Source organism: Ornithodoros turicata, unplaced genomic scaffold (genome assembly GCF_037126465.1).
Source record: "Ornithodoros turicata isolate Travis unplaced genomic scaffold, ASM3712646v1 ctg00001124.1, whole genome shotgun sequence".
NCBI lineage: Eukaryota > Metazoa > Arthropoda > Arachnida > Ixodida > Argasidae > Ornithodoros > Ornithodoros turicata.
In genome coordinates, this window is record NW_026999470.1 from 86,723 (window position 1) to 105,534 (window position 18,812).

The window sequence follows — 18,812 nt, forward strand, 5'->3', positions numbered from 1 at the left end:
TATCCTCATGATTAAAGGAGCAGTGAAACGCATGTTCATATTTTTGTCGGTTTCCACTGCGGCGGGTTCTATAAGAAATAACGAGTTCTAGTAAAGGAACGACGACCGCAACTGACCTGTAGCACGCCCGAGAGGACTCTGACCTCCCCTCTACAAACTGTCCAATCCTTCAAAGAGCGTGTAACTGGATGAGGGAAGCACACGTCACTTCCGAGACATATGCAGTCCTGATGACAGCTCCCGTATTGGATCAGTCAGCTCCTCACGCACGCCTGATTGGCCCGAGATGCCACGCGGGTCCCCTGACGTTACGCGAAGAGACCGGGAAGGGCCGATCATTGCTTTCTCGTGACGTTTTCATAAATTTGATTGCGCACTGTGAAACATTGTGCACGGTGCCTCCTAATAGAAAATACATTTAGCTCCTGAGAAGATAGATCCTCCTTCCTCCATCCTTCTTCTCGTCCCTTTAATGCATAGCGATCTGAAGCGCTCGAGTGGAGGCCGCCGTTCACAAATAGCAGCATTAACATACTCCAACGTATTTTCTATTTAGCCCTATGTATTGACCTTCACTGCGTATTGGGAGTTGTTCTTTCTGTGGCAAATATTACGCGTAAGTTGCGCGATAACTGCTCTCTGACCACGCACCTCCGTGTTAGCAACATTACCTCGTTTTCAAATCTCTCAGCCTGATCCACGTTTCTGGGGTAGCCATCGATGAGGTACCCTTTGCTTGTCTCCAGCTTACTCTTGATAGCTTCTTTCAAAAGGTACAGCACATATTCCTGAAACGATCGATACGAACTCATTTCTAGGTCTGAGGATAATATGAAACTTTCGTTGCATCGAAAGGAAAATAGCATTGCGTCTCATAGAATCTGGAAGAAATCTCCCGGCGACAGCGAGGAAGGCGACAAAGGCAGCTCAAAACCTACTCAAGAAAACGTAACCTTCCTATTTATACTTTCTAGAAAGAAAAAAAAACTTTCTATTGTTTGGTAGCGCTTTGGGTTGTCAACATTGTACTTGCCGTCACAATCTATTTTGCCAGCTATTTTACCATGCGTGTATCAACTGTTAAGATGTGCACAGGACGTGCCATGGAACGCGCCATCTACACGTAGCATAAAAAATATGAGCGCATCAAAGTGGTCTGAACGAAAAGCGAAGGTCCGAAAGACAAGATGCCGCGCTAACCAAGTGGTTAAAGTGTATACGAGGTCATTAAGGAGACCGAACTTGTCGTCGAAGGTGATGACCAAGCTTCGTGAGAGAACTAAAATTTTGAGGCATTCTGAGAAGGGGCTTACGCTTTTACTTGGAGTTTCTAGGGTTATTAATTATTAATTAATCTATACCCATTTCCTGGGTTGTTTCCGTTTCCCTTTCCGCGCATTACCACCAACAACAGGGTAGAGCATGGAAACTCAACAATCATCAGCATTCAAATAAAAAGTTTTAGGAACAAGCTTCGCCCCCGACATTGCGCTCTCTCGGAACAGTCTCGCAATCTACTCGTGACCCTGCAGCAAAAAGAACAGTGGCCAACAGGAAATGGGTGCGAAAGTAGCCTTCCCAAAAGAACGTTTTGCCATATCCTGTATGTGCTCACAGCAGAATTGCTCATTGAACCAATGCTTCCTAACTCGCGCCCTGCACTCAGTTCGCGCTAACCATCATCGCATACACTATTCGGACGCTGGACGGAGCGCTTCTAAGGCGCCCTTATACTAGTGCCCTGGGCGTACACGGAAGGGAGCTAGTATCGATGCACGGTAAGTGCCTCCATAGCAGAAAAACGTCACGCTGATACGTCATAATATAGGGGCAGACTCATACGGAGATACGTCATGCCGCAGCGAAGTCTCCCAACACCACCTATAGGCAGAGAAAGCCTGCGCGACGTGACGTAACAATTTAGTCAGCCAATCAGGATCGTTTTTTCGACGGCAGTATCTAATCACGGACGTGCTTTCAGCGGTCGTGGCCATGGAGAAGAACCACTGTCGTCTGCGAGTTGTGATTGACGGTCCCCGCATACTACCCTGAATGGGAAAACTTGGAAATAAAGCGCAGAGCGGTCTCAATCTTTCTCAAAGCTGATTTCCTGGAAAGCGTTTTGCACTTTCTGTCTAAGTATTATAGGTCTGCTGGTTCCAGGTAAGCTGCAATCATTTGAAGGCTGGAACCGGAGACACGGAGGCGACAAAATTTCGAGAGAACTTTTGTCGTCTCCGCGTCTCCGGTTCCAGCCTTCAGTATGCACCAGCTTGTTTGCGACCTCTCTCTTTTGTCTGCAATCATTTGCAGGTTCTTGGATACGCAGAACGGTGAATCGCAGTAGCAGACGATTCTGCTACTTCCGAATAAGCATTGGGCTATAGGGTTGAATCACAGTAGCAGACGATCCTGACTCTTAATTGAAAGAGGGAGAGGAGGCAATGCGCAGAGTCTCTCTGTCTAAGTGTGTGTTGACAATCCGCAGGGCTGGTACAGCTTTGGAAACAACAGCCGAAAGTGCTGCCTTATGCTTTCTCTTATCCTTCCAACTTAGCCAAGAAGTATAGAGAGACATACCAGAGGCACAAGTTCTCCTTTCCTCATGATTTCCCTAATTTCCTTCCCGCGATCGCTGTCACTCTTCACTTCAGCTCGAAGAAGATCCCCAGAGGAGACGTGAGTGAATTCGAAAGTCTTGACGATTTTTTCGCACTGGGTCCACTTGCCGGATCCGGGACCACCTGGTTCAAACAAGAAAACGTATTCGGTGACCACTGTACACAATCACCAGTGTTCACATCTTGAATTTGGCAGCGTCGACTGAGTCCTTCGAAGGTTTGTTAGTGTTAGACGTTATGCAAGCATCGCCACAAGAACCGGGTATCGCAAGATGTCTGTCATCTCTTGTGACAAACGTTCCTTAGAGCAGCAATACTTGAGAATTTCTCAAGAGTGCCACAGTCCTCCATGCTGTCTGCGGGACTGTAGAAGCTTTGCACGACGTTCGCACCGATATGCAAGTGTTTCAAGATAGGAGGCTTCTATACAGCTGTTGGAAGCGCAGAAAGCGAACAGGAAGTCTCTGTGCATATTTCATATATTCAGCGTGGATTTCACTTTGCCAAACGAAGCCAGTGCCGCCTACTGGTTGCTCATGTTATAGTTGAAGACGAGGAGGTGGAATATCTCACGGGAGACGGTGTTCCCATCAATGTGGAAGACAACTGGTAGCGAAAGCGGGAGAATTTAAAAGCTCAGCTTCACCGAAGCGCATTCGATGCGCTTTAAGAGTACTAGAAAACGCAGCTTAGAGAAATCTAGAGTTGTCACAGGATATAGTGGTCCTAAAGTCAAAGCTAAACAATGCTCACCTGCAGTACATAGTCGACAACTACAATGATCTTCAATTTGTAACCTAGGAGTTGGACACCTGAACTACGAACACAAGTTCTCCCAGGAGGTTTCAGTGGCAGTTTCATGCAGGGAGGTTTCATAGTTAGAATGGTGGCACACCCGCCTACTATACACGCCGTTTTCACCGCTTCCGGATTGATGCCAGAACAACATCCGGTTTCACAGCAAACACACTCTGCTCCAGCCACTGTGCTGATTGATACAGTTATCGCTTCTGATTTGAGGAGAGAGAGGGTCATATACGCTTTTTTGCGGCAATCCAAATTGCTACAAAAAGGCGTACGCCTCCCGTTTTCAACAAATCAGGACAGCGAAAGATTTAATTGTGCGTAGCGGCTGGTTCCGAGCATCTTTAGCAGCGGAAGGACCGGAAGTCTTCGTGGCAGCAGAAGTTATGGCGGTGGCTTGTGTAAGTTTACTCGAGAATGTCATGTACATAGATGCGAGCATTGGCACGCGCAGGTTCTTTCGCTGACTGCTGTTCTACGATAAGATCTACGAGCAGCGATAGGTTGCTGTTGGAAAATTGTGGAGAGCATAGCGTTCGACCTCATGTCAGCTGGACTCTCGCCCCTTCTCCCTATCGAAATTGCTCGGTCTCTGGCCTAATCCAGCCCAGCAACGCTCTGCGCTCAAAGCTCTTCTGACATTTCTGGACACCATCGGACTTCGATCGTTATTGTGAAGGGGCTCGTTATTTTATTCCCCACATTCCCACCAGCAATGGGGTAGAGTATCGCCTGTGGCGACGAAGCTTCCCCATCTCCAAAGCCAAAATAAAGTTGTTGTTGTTTCACCTCATGTCATTACGCTAGCTTACAAAGTAAACCACGGAAAGTAACGTAAATAGAGAATGCCGGACGCGTACTAACAACGTTAAAGTAAACTTCGTCGTGATCAGCCTTTCCTTAATCTCAATGGGAGCAGTTGAAAAGTCATAGCCGTGACGATGCTTACTCGTGTGGGGCCAGCAACGGCTACCTATTGAAGGAAAGTCAACGAGTACCGGTAGCTGGAATCGGACCCACACGTCTCTGGCCAGGTGTCCTACCATTGCACTATACGCCGACACCGCGCGTGCGTGGGTTCGGTTCCCGCCACAACTGCAGTGTTCAGGTCAATTCCGTGGGCGTTCGTGAGGCCACGTACGTTACCATGATAATTTTCTTTCATCCCACATGACAGTCGCGGACTTTCAAATGCCTCTATCCGAGTGAGGTTTTGAAACGTTCCTTACCAAAGACAAACACCACTGGAACGTCTACCACTAGCGGCTCTCCAAGTACTAGTGGTGGATACTCCTGCTGGAGAAATGAGACAACGACTGCATAAGTAAGACACACACGTAGCGCGGCTTACAACACTCGCCTGGCATGCCATACGGACATTGTCTCTTTATCAGTGCCTCTATTCGTTTCTCGGAATAACGACTGTGTTGCGTTGTGTTGATAAGCCGTTATTATGCAAGTTTTCGTCCATTAGAAGAATTCTACGAAAACGATACGATAAAATACGTTAACAATGCTGGCGCCAAGCTGAGTAACGTGACGTCAATCGCTTCAAAGAAAGTGAGTGATTGGTTTATGTTGTTTTCGGGACTGTTATCGTGAACACCTTCCGATGTGCTAAAACTCCGACCTTTCCCATCGCATCCCTCCACACAGCGTCGGACTGCGTCTATTCAGAGTTCAGCTCAACGAATCTTACCAAGATGCTTGGTTGCTGAGGGAGATCCGCAGGTTGTTCCTTTTTCTCAACAATCTGAGCAGTCACTATCTTTTCTTCCACTTCCTCCACTTTCTCTGCTTCTTCCTCCACTTTCTTTTCGGTTACCTCCACTTTGTTTTCGGTTTCCTCCAATTTCTTTTCGGGTTCCCCCGCTTTCTTCTCTGCTTCCTTCGCTTTCTTCTCTGCCTCGATTCTCTCCATTTCCTCCTCTGCCCTTCGTTGTTCCCGCAGTCTACGTTGCACCTCTTGCATTTTCCTGAGTCGCCTCCGTAGTTTTCTCTCGATTCTATCCTCTATCATGCGTCTTTCAGCTACTTCTTGTTCCATTTCTTGCCTCACCAAGCCCCTTAGATCAATTTTACGGCAAAGACGATCCATCTGTTTGCGGTCCAGGCGACAGATTTCAAATTGCTCTCGCAGTTCGTCTGTATCAGAAGACGAAGAAGGGGCGGTGGAGGTGGAGGACGACGACGATGCCACCATTTGAGTTGGTGGGGACGGTGCAGGTAGAGCACCGTACGAAGGCACAACGATGATAGCCTCCGATGGTGAGGGCTCTGGAGGTGGCGCCACGGGAGCCCGCCTGCAATGAGACATTTCCGTTGTGATCCATGCCAAACAGTTGCTAAGAGCGTGTACCATAGAGTGATGGGGGTCATTCGCGTTAAAAGAATGGTGCTGGCACTGCCCTCTTAGTGCCACAGAAACTTGTGAAGGTTTGTTATCTTCTATAAAAGTTAATAACTTCACATAACATAAACTTCACTTGTAACATTTAGCAGACTGGTACAACTTTCAGCCACGACCTTTGAAGGACCGTAAAGGAAAGACGTGATGTGGGGTTGTACCTCGTAAATTTGGCACGAGAGAGAGAGAGAAAGAGATTATGTGTTTAATGGCACAAAGGCGGCAAAGGCCAAAGAGCGCCAGAACTATGGTGGGTGAGCTATGGTGGTGGTGGTGGTGGTGAATTTGGCACGAGAACAAATTTGTTTTCCTGTTGTCTCTGTTTCGTTTGCATGCATTACTAAGTGATTCCCCTACTTTCAAGCAACCGTGGCAGCGGTTTTTTTCACAGGCCACTGAATTATACTGGGTAAATTAAAGAAATGTGAAAGGGACAGGGCTGGCGGCTTCCTATACTGTTATGCGACCAGCAGGCTCTAGCCTTATTTATGCAGCACGCTCTATGCAGCACGCTCTAGCAGAGCGCTTCTAAGTAGTGCGATGCGAAAACTTGCCTGAAAAGGATCTCCGTCAGCAGTTCCCAAAACCCGGGCGATTTCTGTTCTTCCTGTGTGTTTAATGTTTCGTCATGATGCGCTTCCTCCTGAAGCTCTGAAGCAATGCTAATGTCCACCTGGCTCGCAGATATTTCGCCCTCCACAGTAGTGACTCTTTTAATATGGCTTCCCCTGGACGCAGAAGGTTCTGCCGGTGGATCTGGTGACGTCGGCTGAACGTTCTCGGTACGTTTATTTGGCTTGATGATGAGGGTCGCAGCAGTTTGGTACTTCACAACCTGCGTGCCCAAGGGGACATCAGAGATTGTTCTGTATGTTATAGTCACAAGTTACAGGTCATGGTTACAAGTCACAGTTACAAGACACGGTTACACAAGTCACAGGTTATGTTGTAGTCACAGTAGTGTTAGTCACAATTACGTGTTAGCGCTGTAGGAAATAACATTTTAATGCCTGGGCATTTAGTGGCCTCTCCTGCTATCCCCTTATTTTTTTGCCTCCTCTACCACGTTCCCAGAAAGCTTGAATCTAGCCCTGGAATTATTGAATATGTACGAGCCGGGCTCGAGCTTTTATCTGTCGTTCACATCGTTCACATGGATTGGTGAATGACGACTGCCCAAAAATGATTATATCGAAAATATTCAGCTTCCGACCTTGTTGTTGATGATGATGATGATTCGGGTTTTTCTGGCGCATTAACAACTACGGTCATAATGCGCCATTGTAATGGTAAGAGTGAACTTGCTAAAAGAAAACAGCATGTTTATTTAAAATATCTCATGAGTGTATAAAACCATTATTCTAAAACTACAACAGGTGAAGAGTCCCGATGTCTTTGAAGAAATTAAGGCGAACTCGCTTCTTAAAAAAGTCTATGGGGAATTGTTGTTCACAGGGTTCTCGTAAACCTCGCTAAATTTCTACACGAAACAAGTACAGGCGTGTTGTCCTCGAGTTCATCCAGAGAATGACACGTTTTTGAAGGCCTGACGCGATCCACTGAATTTTGGCGAAATAAAGTTTCTCAAATTTTCAATACATGGGAGCCTATGTGAGATGCAACAAAATCGCTTCTCTCGGCCCGCCCGCCCGTGATATTTGGGCCAAAATGATGTCATTCCCTAGAGTTGCAGTCTGGGAATTGATTGCAATCAATAAATTTGACAAACTTACTGCAGTTTTCCTGATCCCTGCGAATGAAAATAATGGCTTTGCCGTTGGCTATCATGTTCTGCACGCTGGCGCCGATTATATTACTTCCTTAGAATGCGCGAGAAAACCAAAGCGAAGAAAACAATTTTGTGACGGTGCAGCCAACCCTCTCAGAAGTGAACATTAACTAGATCGCATGAGTCCGCCTTAAGTACTGCACTAAAAGGGACGATACGGTGGCTGCTTTCGATGCCGAGACTGGGATGGGAGGTGACACGCGTTCGAATCCTGTCACCGGCTGTGCTGTCTGAGGTTTTCCCTGGTTTTCTCGAAGACTTTCGAGACTAATGTCGGCACAGTTCCCCCTGAAGTCGGCCCAGGACGCATACTAACCCCTCTGTCCCCCACTCCTTCCTGCTGTCGTCTCTCCATCTGTCCAAGTCTGTACGCCTCTCATAGCCACAGCCGCTTCGCGGCGCTAACACGGAATTTAAAAAAAGGGACGATAGGCCAGAACGGGCTCAATAGGCCCATGAACGGCCGAATTTATAAAGGTGAAAAAATAAATATAAATATAATAAATATCGCAACAGGATTTTGACTCCTGCAAGACTGCGCAAACTCGCATATAACTTACACGAAGCTTACAAGCAGCCACTGAAAATGTTAAGAGAACAGTCTACAGCTTTTTTTTTTTTTGTCGATTTATCGACAAAGAACTGCTCGAAATGGCAACTTTGTATGTGACTTCCTAGCATATATCAACTCTCGTGCCGTACCGTGTAGCACACAAAAGCCAGTTTATTCGATTGGTTTCATTTAAAACCCCATACTTTTTCTTGAGAAACCCAGTGTACCTACACCATACCCCACCAACAGCAGCACATTACATGGTAATTGGGAGTGTTTAATCGCACCACTCGATAGCTGTGGAGTAGTGGAGCGACTCACGGCCAGCAGCGGTTGTCTAGTCGTCGAAAAACACTACCGCGTAAACTAGACATTTGTAGAAATTATCTGGGTGCGGATTACCGCACCGCAGCAGCGATAGAAAAGAGACTGTCACGGCTTTCGCTATCTGGTCACTATATTCACGCTGGGACATGAATAGTGGCGGAGGAGCAGTCGGAGCAGACGACACGGTTAGAGGCCAACAGATGGCGCAACAGACGTGGTTGGAGACTGCTCCAGACGGCATGACATTAGTACAGGTTACAACTGCTGAAACCAGGTCCCCCAAACTCACCTCGGAAAAGCGTGCGACGAAGAAGGCCGCCACTAGATACCCCACTGTTGCCGTTCTGGATCACTTCAGCGCGCTAAGTTTAGCGGCAAAATATTTTTGTTGTTTCGGCGAATGAATCTAGTCTTTATACGTCCAAATAATACGCGTATAACAACTTTCTCTGTCGTGTTTCACTTTTTGGTCCCGTTTTTAAACGTGTTGAGCGATCGGAAGGATCTAGTGCACGGCTGCGTGCATCACATAGCGTACCTGTCGTACCAGGCGCCGCAGGCGCTGCAGTCGTCTATTTCTCCTTCGGTGACTTGGCCTGGCTTGGATTGTGCTTCAGCTGGATCTTTAGCGCGCTACAATCCACGCAAGCCAACGTCTGGTAACAATGGGGTATGTAAGGGCGGCCTCCGGCATTGCACGCATCGGGATAGGAACAAATACATGGGAAAATGGCGACCTTGGGGGACCTGGCTGAAACCACGATTCAGGAGCTGCGGCCACATTTTAATTTTTATCTCTTGGAATACATGTTTAATATATATAATAGTGATTAGTAATGTGCCTCGGGGACTTCGGGGATTGGGCACCAGAAAAGTTTCTGGGGCCCAATCCCCGAAGTCATTTTCTGACTTTACGCTTCGTTACTTAAAAAATGCATCGGCTGTAGTTTAGTAACGATCCCGGAGCGCACGGATGGGTGTAGATTTAGCAGGAGTACAGTAAGGTCATTGTTGCCAGACGACACTTGTGAATACGGACGTCCAGTGCATGTTACGAAATGAATATCGTCTTTATGTCATTGTTGCCAGGCGACATGCGTGAATACTGACATTAAAAGCAGGCTACGAAATGAATATCTGCCTTTGAAAGGCAGAACAGGGTTATTAGAAGAGTTAAAGCTCCTAGGGCCAACTGTGATGTAAAACAGAAAATTGCTTGCCAAGCAAGAACTTTACTATGAGAAATAGGCGTATTTTGAGCGTAGATGTCTGGAATACAGCATTTAATATTGAAATGTGCACAAAAATATTGGAAGTCATTAGCAGAGGCACAAATGAATCAGAGGAAAAGTGATGTTTTACGTGGGGAGTACGCTATTCTACATAGAATGTTCACGCATCACAAATGTCACGTCAAATTACACATACATACACATGTATATATATATATATACGGAATACATTAGGACTACAATATCCGTTGTGGTTAGGTCAGCTAAATACGTAATCCATGTGCACAGAGCCCATATATATACTGTGCATCCGTCATGACTGAGGTTAGGTTACGTCTGGCGAATATGTATTCCATGTGTCGAGAGGGCCCATGTAGACTGTGCTTCCGTCGTGACTGAGGTTAGGCTAGGTCTGGCGAATACGTATTCCATGTGTCGAGAGGGCCCATATATACTGTGCATCCGTCGTGACTGAGGTTAGGTTAGGTCTGCCGAATACGTATTCCATGCGTCGAGAGGGCCCATGTAGACTGTGCTTCCGTCGTGACCGAGGTTAGGTTAGGTCTGGCGAATACGTATTCCATGTGTCGAGAGGGCCCATGTAGACTGTGCTTCCGTCGTGACTGAGGTTAGGCTAGGTCTGGCGAATACGTATTCCATGTGTGGAGAGGGCCCATGTACGAGGGGTGTTCAAGTGAAACCGGGACTTTGTCTCCTGAGTGTACAAATGGCTCGCGCTACTTCTTTTTCGTCATTTTCACACGCGACAGGCCTCCGCGTTCACCACGTGGTGGTCCAAAGTTTGTGCAAAACAGAAGACAAGTGCTGGACAAGATGGCCGACAACGGGGTGAGCGCGCACATCGAACAGCGAATTGTCATGAAATTTCTCGTGAATGAAGATGTAAAGTCATCTGAAATTCACAGAAGACTTCAGGCGCAGTATGGTCACGATACACTTAGCCACAGCAAAGCGTTTGAGTGGTGCAAACGGTTCCGAGACGGCCGTACATCAGTGCAGGACGATCCTGGCCGGGGCGGCTCAGAGCCCAGTGTCAGAGTTCCTGAGGACATCCAACTTGTGCAGCGCCTGATCCTCAAGGACCGACGGATAACATGTCTCGAACTGGCTCGAAAGACGGACCTTTCTGTGGGAACGTTGAACACTATCATTCATGAACACCACCAGTTTCGGAAAGCCGGGCCTCCTCACCAAAGGAGTCCTCCTCCTACAGGACAATGCACGCCCGCATACCGCGCATCTCATGACACGCACCTTACAGGAACTTGCCTGGGAGTTGCTCCCACATCCCCCTTACCAGACCTCACCCCCAGCGATTTCCATCTCTTCGGGCCACTGAAGGCGTTCCTTGGGGCCGCCACTTCAGCTGCGACGACGAAGTCAAGAATGCGGTCCGATCATGGCTGCTACGCGCCGGTAAGGATTTCTACGCTGCTGGCATCCAAGCCCTCGTGAAACGCTGGGACAAGTGTATTAGCGTAGCTGGAGATTACGTTGAAAAATAAAACTAATTTCTCGCCTGTAAGTGCATTTTACTTTCGCGAAAAATGAAAAGTCCCGGTTTGACTTGAACGCCCCTCGTAGAATGTGCTTCCGTTGTGACTGAGGTTAGGTTAAGTCTGGCGAATACGTATTCCATGTGTCGATAGGGCCTATCTATACTGTGCATCCGGCGTGACTGAGGTTAGGTTAGGTCTGGGGAATACGTATTCCATGTATCGAGAGGGCCCATGTAGACTGTGCATCCGGCGTGACTGAGGTTAGGTTAGGTCTGGCGGACACGTATTCCATGTGACGGGAGGGCCCATGTAGACTGTGCTTCTGTCGTGACTGAGGTTAGGTTAGGTCTGGCGAACACGTATTCTATATGTCGACACGGGCCCATGTAGACTGTGCTTCGTGACTGAGGTTAGGTTTGGTCTGGCGAACACGTATTCCATGTGTGGAGAGGGCCCATGTAGACTGTGCATCCGTCGTGACTGAGGTTAGGTTAGGTCTTGCGAATACGCATTCCATGTGTCGAGAGGGCCCATGTAGACTGTGCTTCCGTCGTGACTGAGGTTAGGTTACACTGTGAAAAAAAAGGGTGGCGTCACGACTCCCTTAAGGGAGTAAATCGCTTGTCCCAAGGAACGCTCCCTTTTGGAGTAAAAGTTACACCCCGTAGGGTGAGTAACATGCTACTCCATTTGTGGGGCGTAACCGTGACACCCATTGGAATAGCTGTAACAACGCCACCAATGGGGGTCAGGCCAGCACCGCAGATGTTGTCCTGACGACCTCCTTCGGTATCGTCCAAAGGGAGTTCTCTTAATACCGGGTAAGGTATGAACATTGCCTTCGCTGTGGGAGCATAGGTCTAGGGAATACGTATTCCATGTGTCGAGAGGGCCCGAGTAACCTGCATCCGTTGTGACTGAGGCTATGTTAGTTTAGGGGAATATGTATCCCATGTATCGAGAGGGCTCTACGTCATGATTGGGCACCAAAACCTGCGAGTGTATCGAGGATACCGTCGTTTGTGTGTCCTTCAGGATGTGGCCCAACTTGAACAAGTTTGTGCTTGTGGTTTTGGAATCAAGCACTTGCGAAGTGTCGTCTGATACACGTGCTTGCAGTGTTTGGCGACATTGCGAGATTGGTGTTTCATCACTGTTTCTTCCTAATGTTATGCATTACTTGTAATAAATTTACGTTTTAGTTACATGAAAAAGATAAAAAGTCTGGGAAAACTTTTATAGTTTTGTGTTTGTGTCATATTTTCGTTCCATTGGGTTGGTGGCGCTGAAGTAGTGGGATGTGGGTTGGAGATAGATCGCGTTAATTATCCGTTGTCGAAAGAGGTAATTTCGTTCCAAAATTAACAAATCTTGCAAATATGTAACACTTTTTAGGCTGTAAAATAATAAAATTGCATGTAGAGACCGGACGCATATCGGTTTTCCGTGTTTTTCATGATTTTGTCTTCGTAGAAGCCGCGGTATCGTTACTAAACTATATCCCAACACCCATTCGCTTAACTTGAACTTACGACGCTTCAATAACACCCCGACAGACAAACGAGAACCACAACCATCACAACCGCGCTGATGGTTGTGGTTCTCATTTGTCTATCCGTGCGCGGTGTTGTTCAGTCGTAAGTTCAAGTTAAGTATGTACCAACTACACTAAGCATCGACATTAGTCCCATTGGCTTAAACGAATTAAATGATACTGAAACCCTAAACGGCAACATAAATTCACATGATGTCGTACAACCTCTGCCAGCGGTGCGACAGTCTATGACAGGCGATCTATTTGTTCTTGCAACTACAGCGGACAAAAGATTACAAACGAACGCACCGTTTTCTTCTTGGGATCAGCCATGGTCAACCGCAGAATTAATCCAGGGACGCGAATTTGGTTTCTTCTTCTTCTTCAGCCAGGAGGGCGAATTTGGTTTCTGCTGATGGAACACCACGAGCGCCTTCTTCTTCCGCACAAGCACGCGGAGGACCTCTTGACATTATAAACTACATTGCCATACAAATGCAACTTTCACATTACAAATGCAAAATACGCCTGGCAGCGAAGTGGTATTATTATTTATTTCTTTAATCACACGTGTGATAGGAAAGAGATGCAAAAAGTCAATGTCGTGACTTGACGTGGCATCTGCTCCTCGCACATGCAGCAGCACCCAACAGTCACAAAGAAGAAGAAAGAAAACCTTAGAGGGGCACTAAAATACAAATACAACTTGTTCTCAAATGAAAGTCCGTGTTTTAATTAGCATAATTCAAACAAAATCAGTTCACAGGACGCTACCGTTTAGAAGAAAAACGTGGTGGTGGTGGGTGGTGAAGAAAAACGTGATGAAAACAGAGCCGCCTTTGGCGGCAACGAATAGGATCCCCAGGAGGCAAAGATTGGCGACATATAAGGGCCGGGTCCCATAGTTTTATGCGAGCAGCAGCAGCAAAGCAGCAGCGGTGCAGCACAGGAGCGGCCGTTTCGAGCAGATTTCCGTGGGACCCCTCTGGCGGTCGCTCCTGTCAAAACCGCCATTACTTCCTGTCCACCACGTGATCCCCTCTAAAGTGTCGGTTTGGCAACGCTTTGTTGCTCGCTCTGCTTTTCGTGCTTTTATGATTTTCCAAAGTCATTTGCTCTTAAAATGTGAACCCCACTGCGAAAACAACGTTTTGTTAACGTGTTCTTACCGCGGTTGCGGCTGTCGTTCAACAGAAAGCAGCTCTGCCACGGGAATAACGTTTCATTCGTAAGCACTTACTTGACCGGTTGTTTCGTACCCCTGTCTGTGATAGAGTCATCTTGAATCGTTCCTTTGCAAGCTGCCGCTGTGCTACAGCTGCAGATTCAATTGATTTTCTCCATCGTTGTACAAGTTTTGATTACTGGCATGCTTTACCACTTCAGCAACAAACACACAAAACGCGGCCACGTCGCCACACAAACATCGCTGCCACGAATGATGTTTCTGGTCCTGCGTGCGTGGTTGTCCTGCAGACCCTGACCAGTCTTGTAGTAAACAGAAGGGTAAACGAAGAGTAAACCTCCGAACACACACAAATAAAGCTGGACGTGCGGCGTTCATCACAATGCAGACATCTGAACTGCAAGACAATCACGACTCCCGTCGTCTGCTGTGACAGCTGGCCTGCGCATGCTCTTGGGGTCACGTGAGCGGTTACATGGTAGACAGGAGCATTCCAGTGCGAAACTGGCACGCCCGTCCCAATGGCAAAAAGTTGGAAGGGCGGCTCCTGTGTTTCCTTCCTCCAGAGCAGTTTTCTGCTGCCGCGGCTCTGCTGCTGGAGGCGTCCCATAGCTTCGTGCGGCAGCAGGCAGCAGAGGCGTAGGAGGTCCAAAACGTGTTGGCAACTACGGCATTGTTTACGTTTCGAACATTCCGAAGGCGTACGCAGTAGTTAAGCCTTTTAGTACACACGTAGGAATGAAATTCTATAGGTGCAAGGCTGACGTGTGTGAGATATATTATGGATCTGTAGCTCACAAGTGGACTGTGAAATGATTGTGGTGGTGGTGGAAGTCTCGTGACATTCTACGTATAGGTTCGTCCTTTCGCAGTGCTGAGCAGAACAGCCTCTGCTGCGCGGTTGTACGGAGACACTTCCCAGTCAACCACAGCTGTCCTACGGATGTCCGGTTATTATCCCAGAACAAACTGCCTCAATCGATGTCCTATAGATCTCCGTAGGATACCCTTAAAGGATATCTAATGTCCCAAAATTATACAATGAACTACGGACGTCGGATGGACAGAGGACGTCGTGTGGGCATCCGTGTCAGAAGACTTCGCAGTGAAATTCGATTAGAATTAGTGCTGCGACTTCAATAAGCATTAATCTAGTGTACCTGGCTCACAAGTTGGCTTTATTGGTACTTGTGATCCCAAAATGCAGTTCATTACCGCGACGCATTTTTGACTGGGGTAAGAGATCATGCACGAAATCGAGAGCAGCTCACGGCTGGCAACAGTGGGCAGGCGGCTGTGGCGGTTGGTTTTGACCAGTTTGCCCGTCGATGAGTGTGTCAGCTACACAAGTTGGTACTTGTGCACGCTTCAGTTAAAGTATCGCTGAAGCAGCAACGTGTACGACAGGTAAGCTATGCAAAAACAGAACGTGAGCAGACGCCGCTCACAGTCGTCTTCCACAACAGGTCAGGCAGCAGGGAGCAATTGAGCCGGCCGCCATATTGCTGTCTCCAGGTTATCACAACAGCTGAGGACATCAGCTATGGATATGTCAAACAACAAACGGTGTTCGCTCAAGCGGTGGCATCGCTGATAGAGGTGGGTACTGGGTACACCTATCCTGTCAGAGTGCAATATATTTCGGATAGCGAAGTGTTTTCAGGTAGTATTTCTGATTTGGGTTCAGAGGTGCATTTTGCGTTGTGACATATGTATCTGCGTAGGTCTAGAACGACGCATGGAATTAACTGACGGTGACAAAATAAAGCTATGCTCAGTGTTGTAAAAGCTATAGCTAGGATGCTCCAGAAAAATCTTAAACCTGTTCTTTTGCAGTGAAGAAGTGGGAGCTGAGTTACACGCCAACTACATTCCTCCAGTCTAAGGGTCTGTAGCACTCGCAGATGTGCCGCTTTGAAGTTTCTTATTGTGTAATAAACGTTCTTTGTTCTGTATATGCTGTCTGTACTGTGTAACCACCACAAGTAAATAAAATAAAATCATATACTACCTGTAGAACCCAATAGAAACCTGCCACAGCGTCCACAGGATAACCACAGAACAGCCCCCTACATGCCTCAAATTATCCAAAATGTGTCCTCTGTCCGTTGGCCAGGATGTCCTGTAGACCGGTTCGGGCGGTAACATTGAACAAACTATGTTAGTACAATTTCCATCCGTGGGAAGTTTCCCGACGTCCTGCGGATGTCTGGTTATCCGAGGTCGTTACTCCATGGGACATCCTAAGGTTCTATTCGCGTTTTCAGTGAAGTGGACGGCACCTGGTGGGCGGACGCGCAAGCTCGGAAAACAGGTGCAAATACACACAGTCCCGCCTCCGCGCTTCACGTGTGCGTAGCGTATTGACATGCGTCCAGAGAAGCGATATCGAAACGAAGGCTCGGCTAGCGACGAATGTTCGAAAGAAAATACTTGCGAGGACGATGCCGCTCGAAGTAATTCCAGAAAGGAAAGTACAGAGCCAAATGAACTTAACTTAACTGGACCGGCTCTTCGCGCTGCAAAACAGAAGCGAGGCTCGAAGGACTTTTGTTGCGTGCCGCAGTGTTCTTCTGCAAGGTGGAAAGATAAAACCATATCTTTCCATCACTTTCCACATGACGACGAAACCTACCACAACGAACCGCGCCGTCGTACGAACCGCCGGAAAGCTTGGATACATAGGCTCCGAATTGGAAAGCCAGTGACGAACACCATGCTTGTTTGCTCGAGGCACTTCGAGCCAAATGACTACATCCTGCCAGGTAAGGTGTCTACTAAACAAAACGGTAATTAGAAAACTCAGTGAAAAACTTGTTATATGGGGCAAACAGTTTCGATTACAGTGGATTACTCCTACAGCTACACACTTTCCCTAGTAGCACACACTGTTGCCGTGACGTTGACATCGCACATTTTTCACGTTGCGACATTGCAAACGTTGTCCAATGTGGAGCAACGTTTTGTGACAGGATTGTGAGCATATTTTTCCAACAAAAATACAATATTGAGGCAACATTTGTGTTATGCTGCTGCAACATTGACACAGGATTACAGCCATATTTATTCAACACAAATACAATATTGAGACAACATTTGTCTTATGTTTCTGCAACGTAGAGACAGCGTTACACCCATATTTCTACACATGACTACATAGACTAATTGCAAGTTGCATCATTGTCACCGTCAAAAATGTTTTATGCCCCACTACACTTAATGAAAGTAACCCAACAGTTTGTTTCAGTATATGCTCCATCCTGTTGGACACCCAAGTGGTTTCCCTCGCAGGGTCTACCTCCATAGGTAGCTCTCTTGATTGATGACAATAGGGGGGTCCACCACCCCCATTCAGGCGGGAGGGGCAGAGCACTTATGTAGTCACGCATTGAAAAATGTGTACACACAGTGCTGCAATGTTGTTGCAGTGCTGTGCACAAGTTGCTCGAGTGTTACAAATGAATGTTGCAAATGAAGTTGTGGACATTAGCAACATTGCAGTATGACATTGATGAAATGTTGCTATACCATTCGGCACTACCTGCGGTGTGTTCAACAAATATCATTGTAACGCTTTACAATGTTGTAGGAACGGCACATAACCGTTGCCTAAATGTTGTGTTGTGTTACAGAAATATGGCTGTAACACTGTCATAATGTAGCGAATACATTACCCAAATGTTGCCACAACATTGTGTGCACGTTGAAGAATATTTCTGTAAAGGTGTCACAATACTGGGGAAACGTGACAAAAATTTTGCCTCAATATTGTATTTCTCTGGGGAAACGTTGTTCTAATGCTGTCACAATGTTGGAGAAATGTTTTCCGGCAATGTTACTGCAACAGATTTCCAAGTGGACATTAGCCAGTTTCTGCAAAGTTTGAGCAAAACATTGTCACAACATTCCTGCAAGAAATTCTGCTACTAGGGTTGATATTTTCTCTTTTTGAAACCAGGGATACCAACGAAAACGAAGCGACTGAAAAGGACCACAGTGCCGAGTGTAAATCTTCCTACGACATCAACCTTTGATGCTTGTCGGGCTGAAAGAACTGCTACACTGGGTGCGGAAAGGCTTTTGCGGAGGCACCAAAGGGATGAGTCAAAAAGACAAGACAACGTATGTAACTTTATGCAGCTTGTTCTTGGCATAGCTGGTTGATAACTGACATCAAGGTTGATAGACTGCTTGGTGACCTAAATTTTATACATGAAATCAAGTAAACAGCCTTCAAATATTGCTTTTTGCCTTTCTTGTCGGGGTTGTGAGCATAAAATTATGCATGTTTGACCGTTGTCAGTGTCTAATACCAATTTTTGCGTATTGCAGGGGCAGTGTGCAGGTTGCACAAACACTACTGAAAGTAGCATTTCACATAATGATGAAGAAGTGACCGAACATTCCACCATTGAGAAAGAAGTTGCAGAGTTGTTGACTGGATTTGGAAACATGATAACCAGTCAGGAGGATACCATGACAGAAGAAAAGGGTATTCAAGTTTCCTCAGGGGACATTAGTGTAAAATTTGTTTCAACGTTGAATGATGCAAACATTGTGTCATTTACTGGCCTTCCATCTGTGGCTCTTCTGGACGCACTAATATCATGCTACGAACAACTTGTTTCACTCTCAGGAAAGCATCAGCTCTCAGCAAAAGAAAGAATTGTCCTCACTATGATGAAGCTGAAGCATAACATGTCGACTACATTTCTAAGCAACCTCTTCGGCTGCTCTGTTGCCACATGCTCAAACATAATCACACAAACAGTGAAAGCATTATCGAGGATCTTATCATCAGTTGTAGTACTGCCATCTAAGGATGAGATTTTAATGAAC

At 46.8% G+C, this 18,812-nt stretch overlaps 1 protein-coding gene across 3 annotated transcripts in view; it reads right to left on the reverse strand.

Annotated features, from left to right (window-relative positions):
* LOC135376482 (ensconsin-like) overlaps positions 1 to 13,208 on the reverse strand; it is a 29,652-nt gene extending 16,444 nt beyond the window's left edge. For 2 of the 3 annotated variants that reach the window (XM_064608997.1, XM_064608995.1), the window contains exons 1-6: positions 13,097 to 13,208; positions 6,387 to 6,667; positions 5,125 to 5,728; positions 4,655 to 4,721; positions 2,581 to 2,744; positions 672 to 788 (exon numbers count right to left, since the gene is read on the reverse strand). In XM_064608997.1, the coding sequence (XP_064465067.1) occupies positions 672 to 788; positions 2,581 to 2,744; positions 4,655 to 4,721; positions 5,125 to 5,728; positions 6,387 to 6,667; positions 13,097 to 13,120 (1,257 nt within the window). In that variant the 5' untranslated portion in view covers positions 13,121 to 13,208. The remainder of the gene's footprint in view (positions 1 to 671; positions 789 to 2,580; positions 2,745 to 4,654; positions 4,722 to 5,124; positions 5,729 to 6,386; positions 6,668 to 13,096) is intronic. The other variant, XM_064608996.1, reaches the window with a different exon arrangement.
* Between the last annotated feature and the right edge of the window lie 5,604 nt (positions 13,209 to 18,812).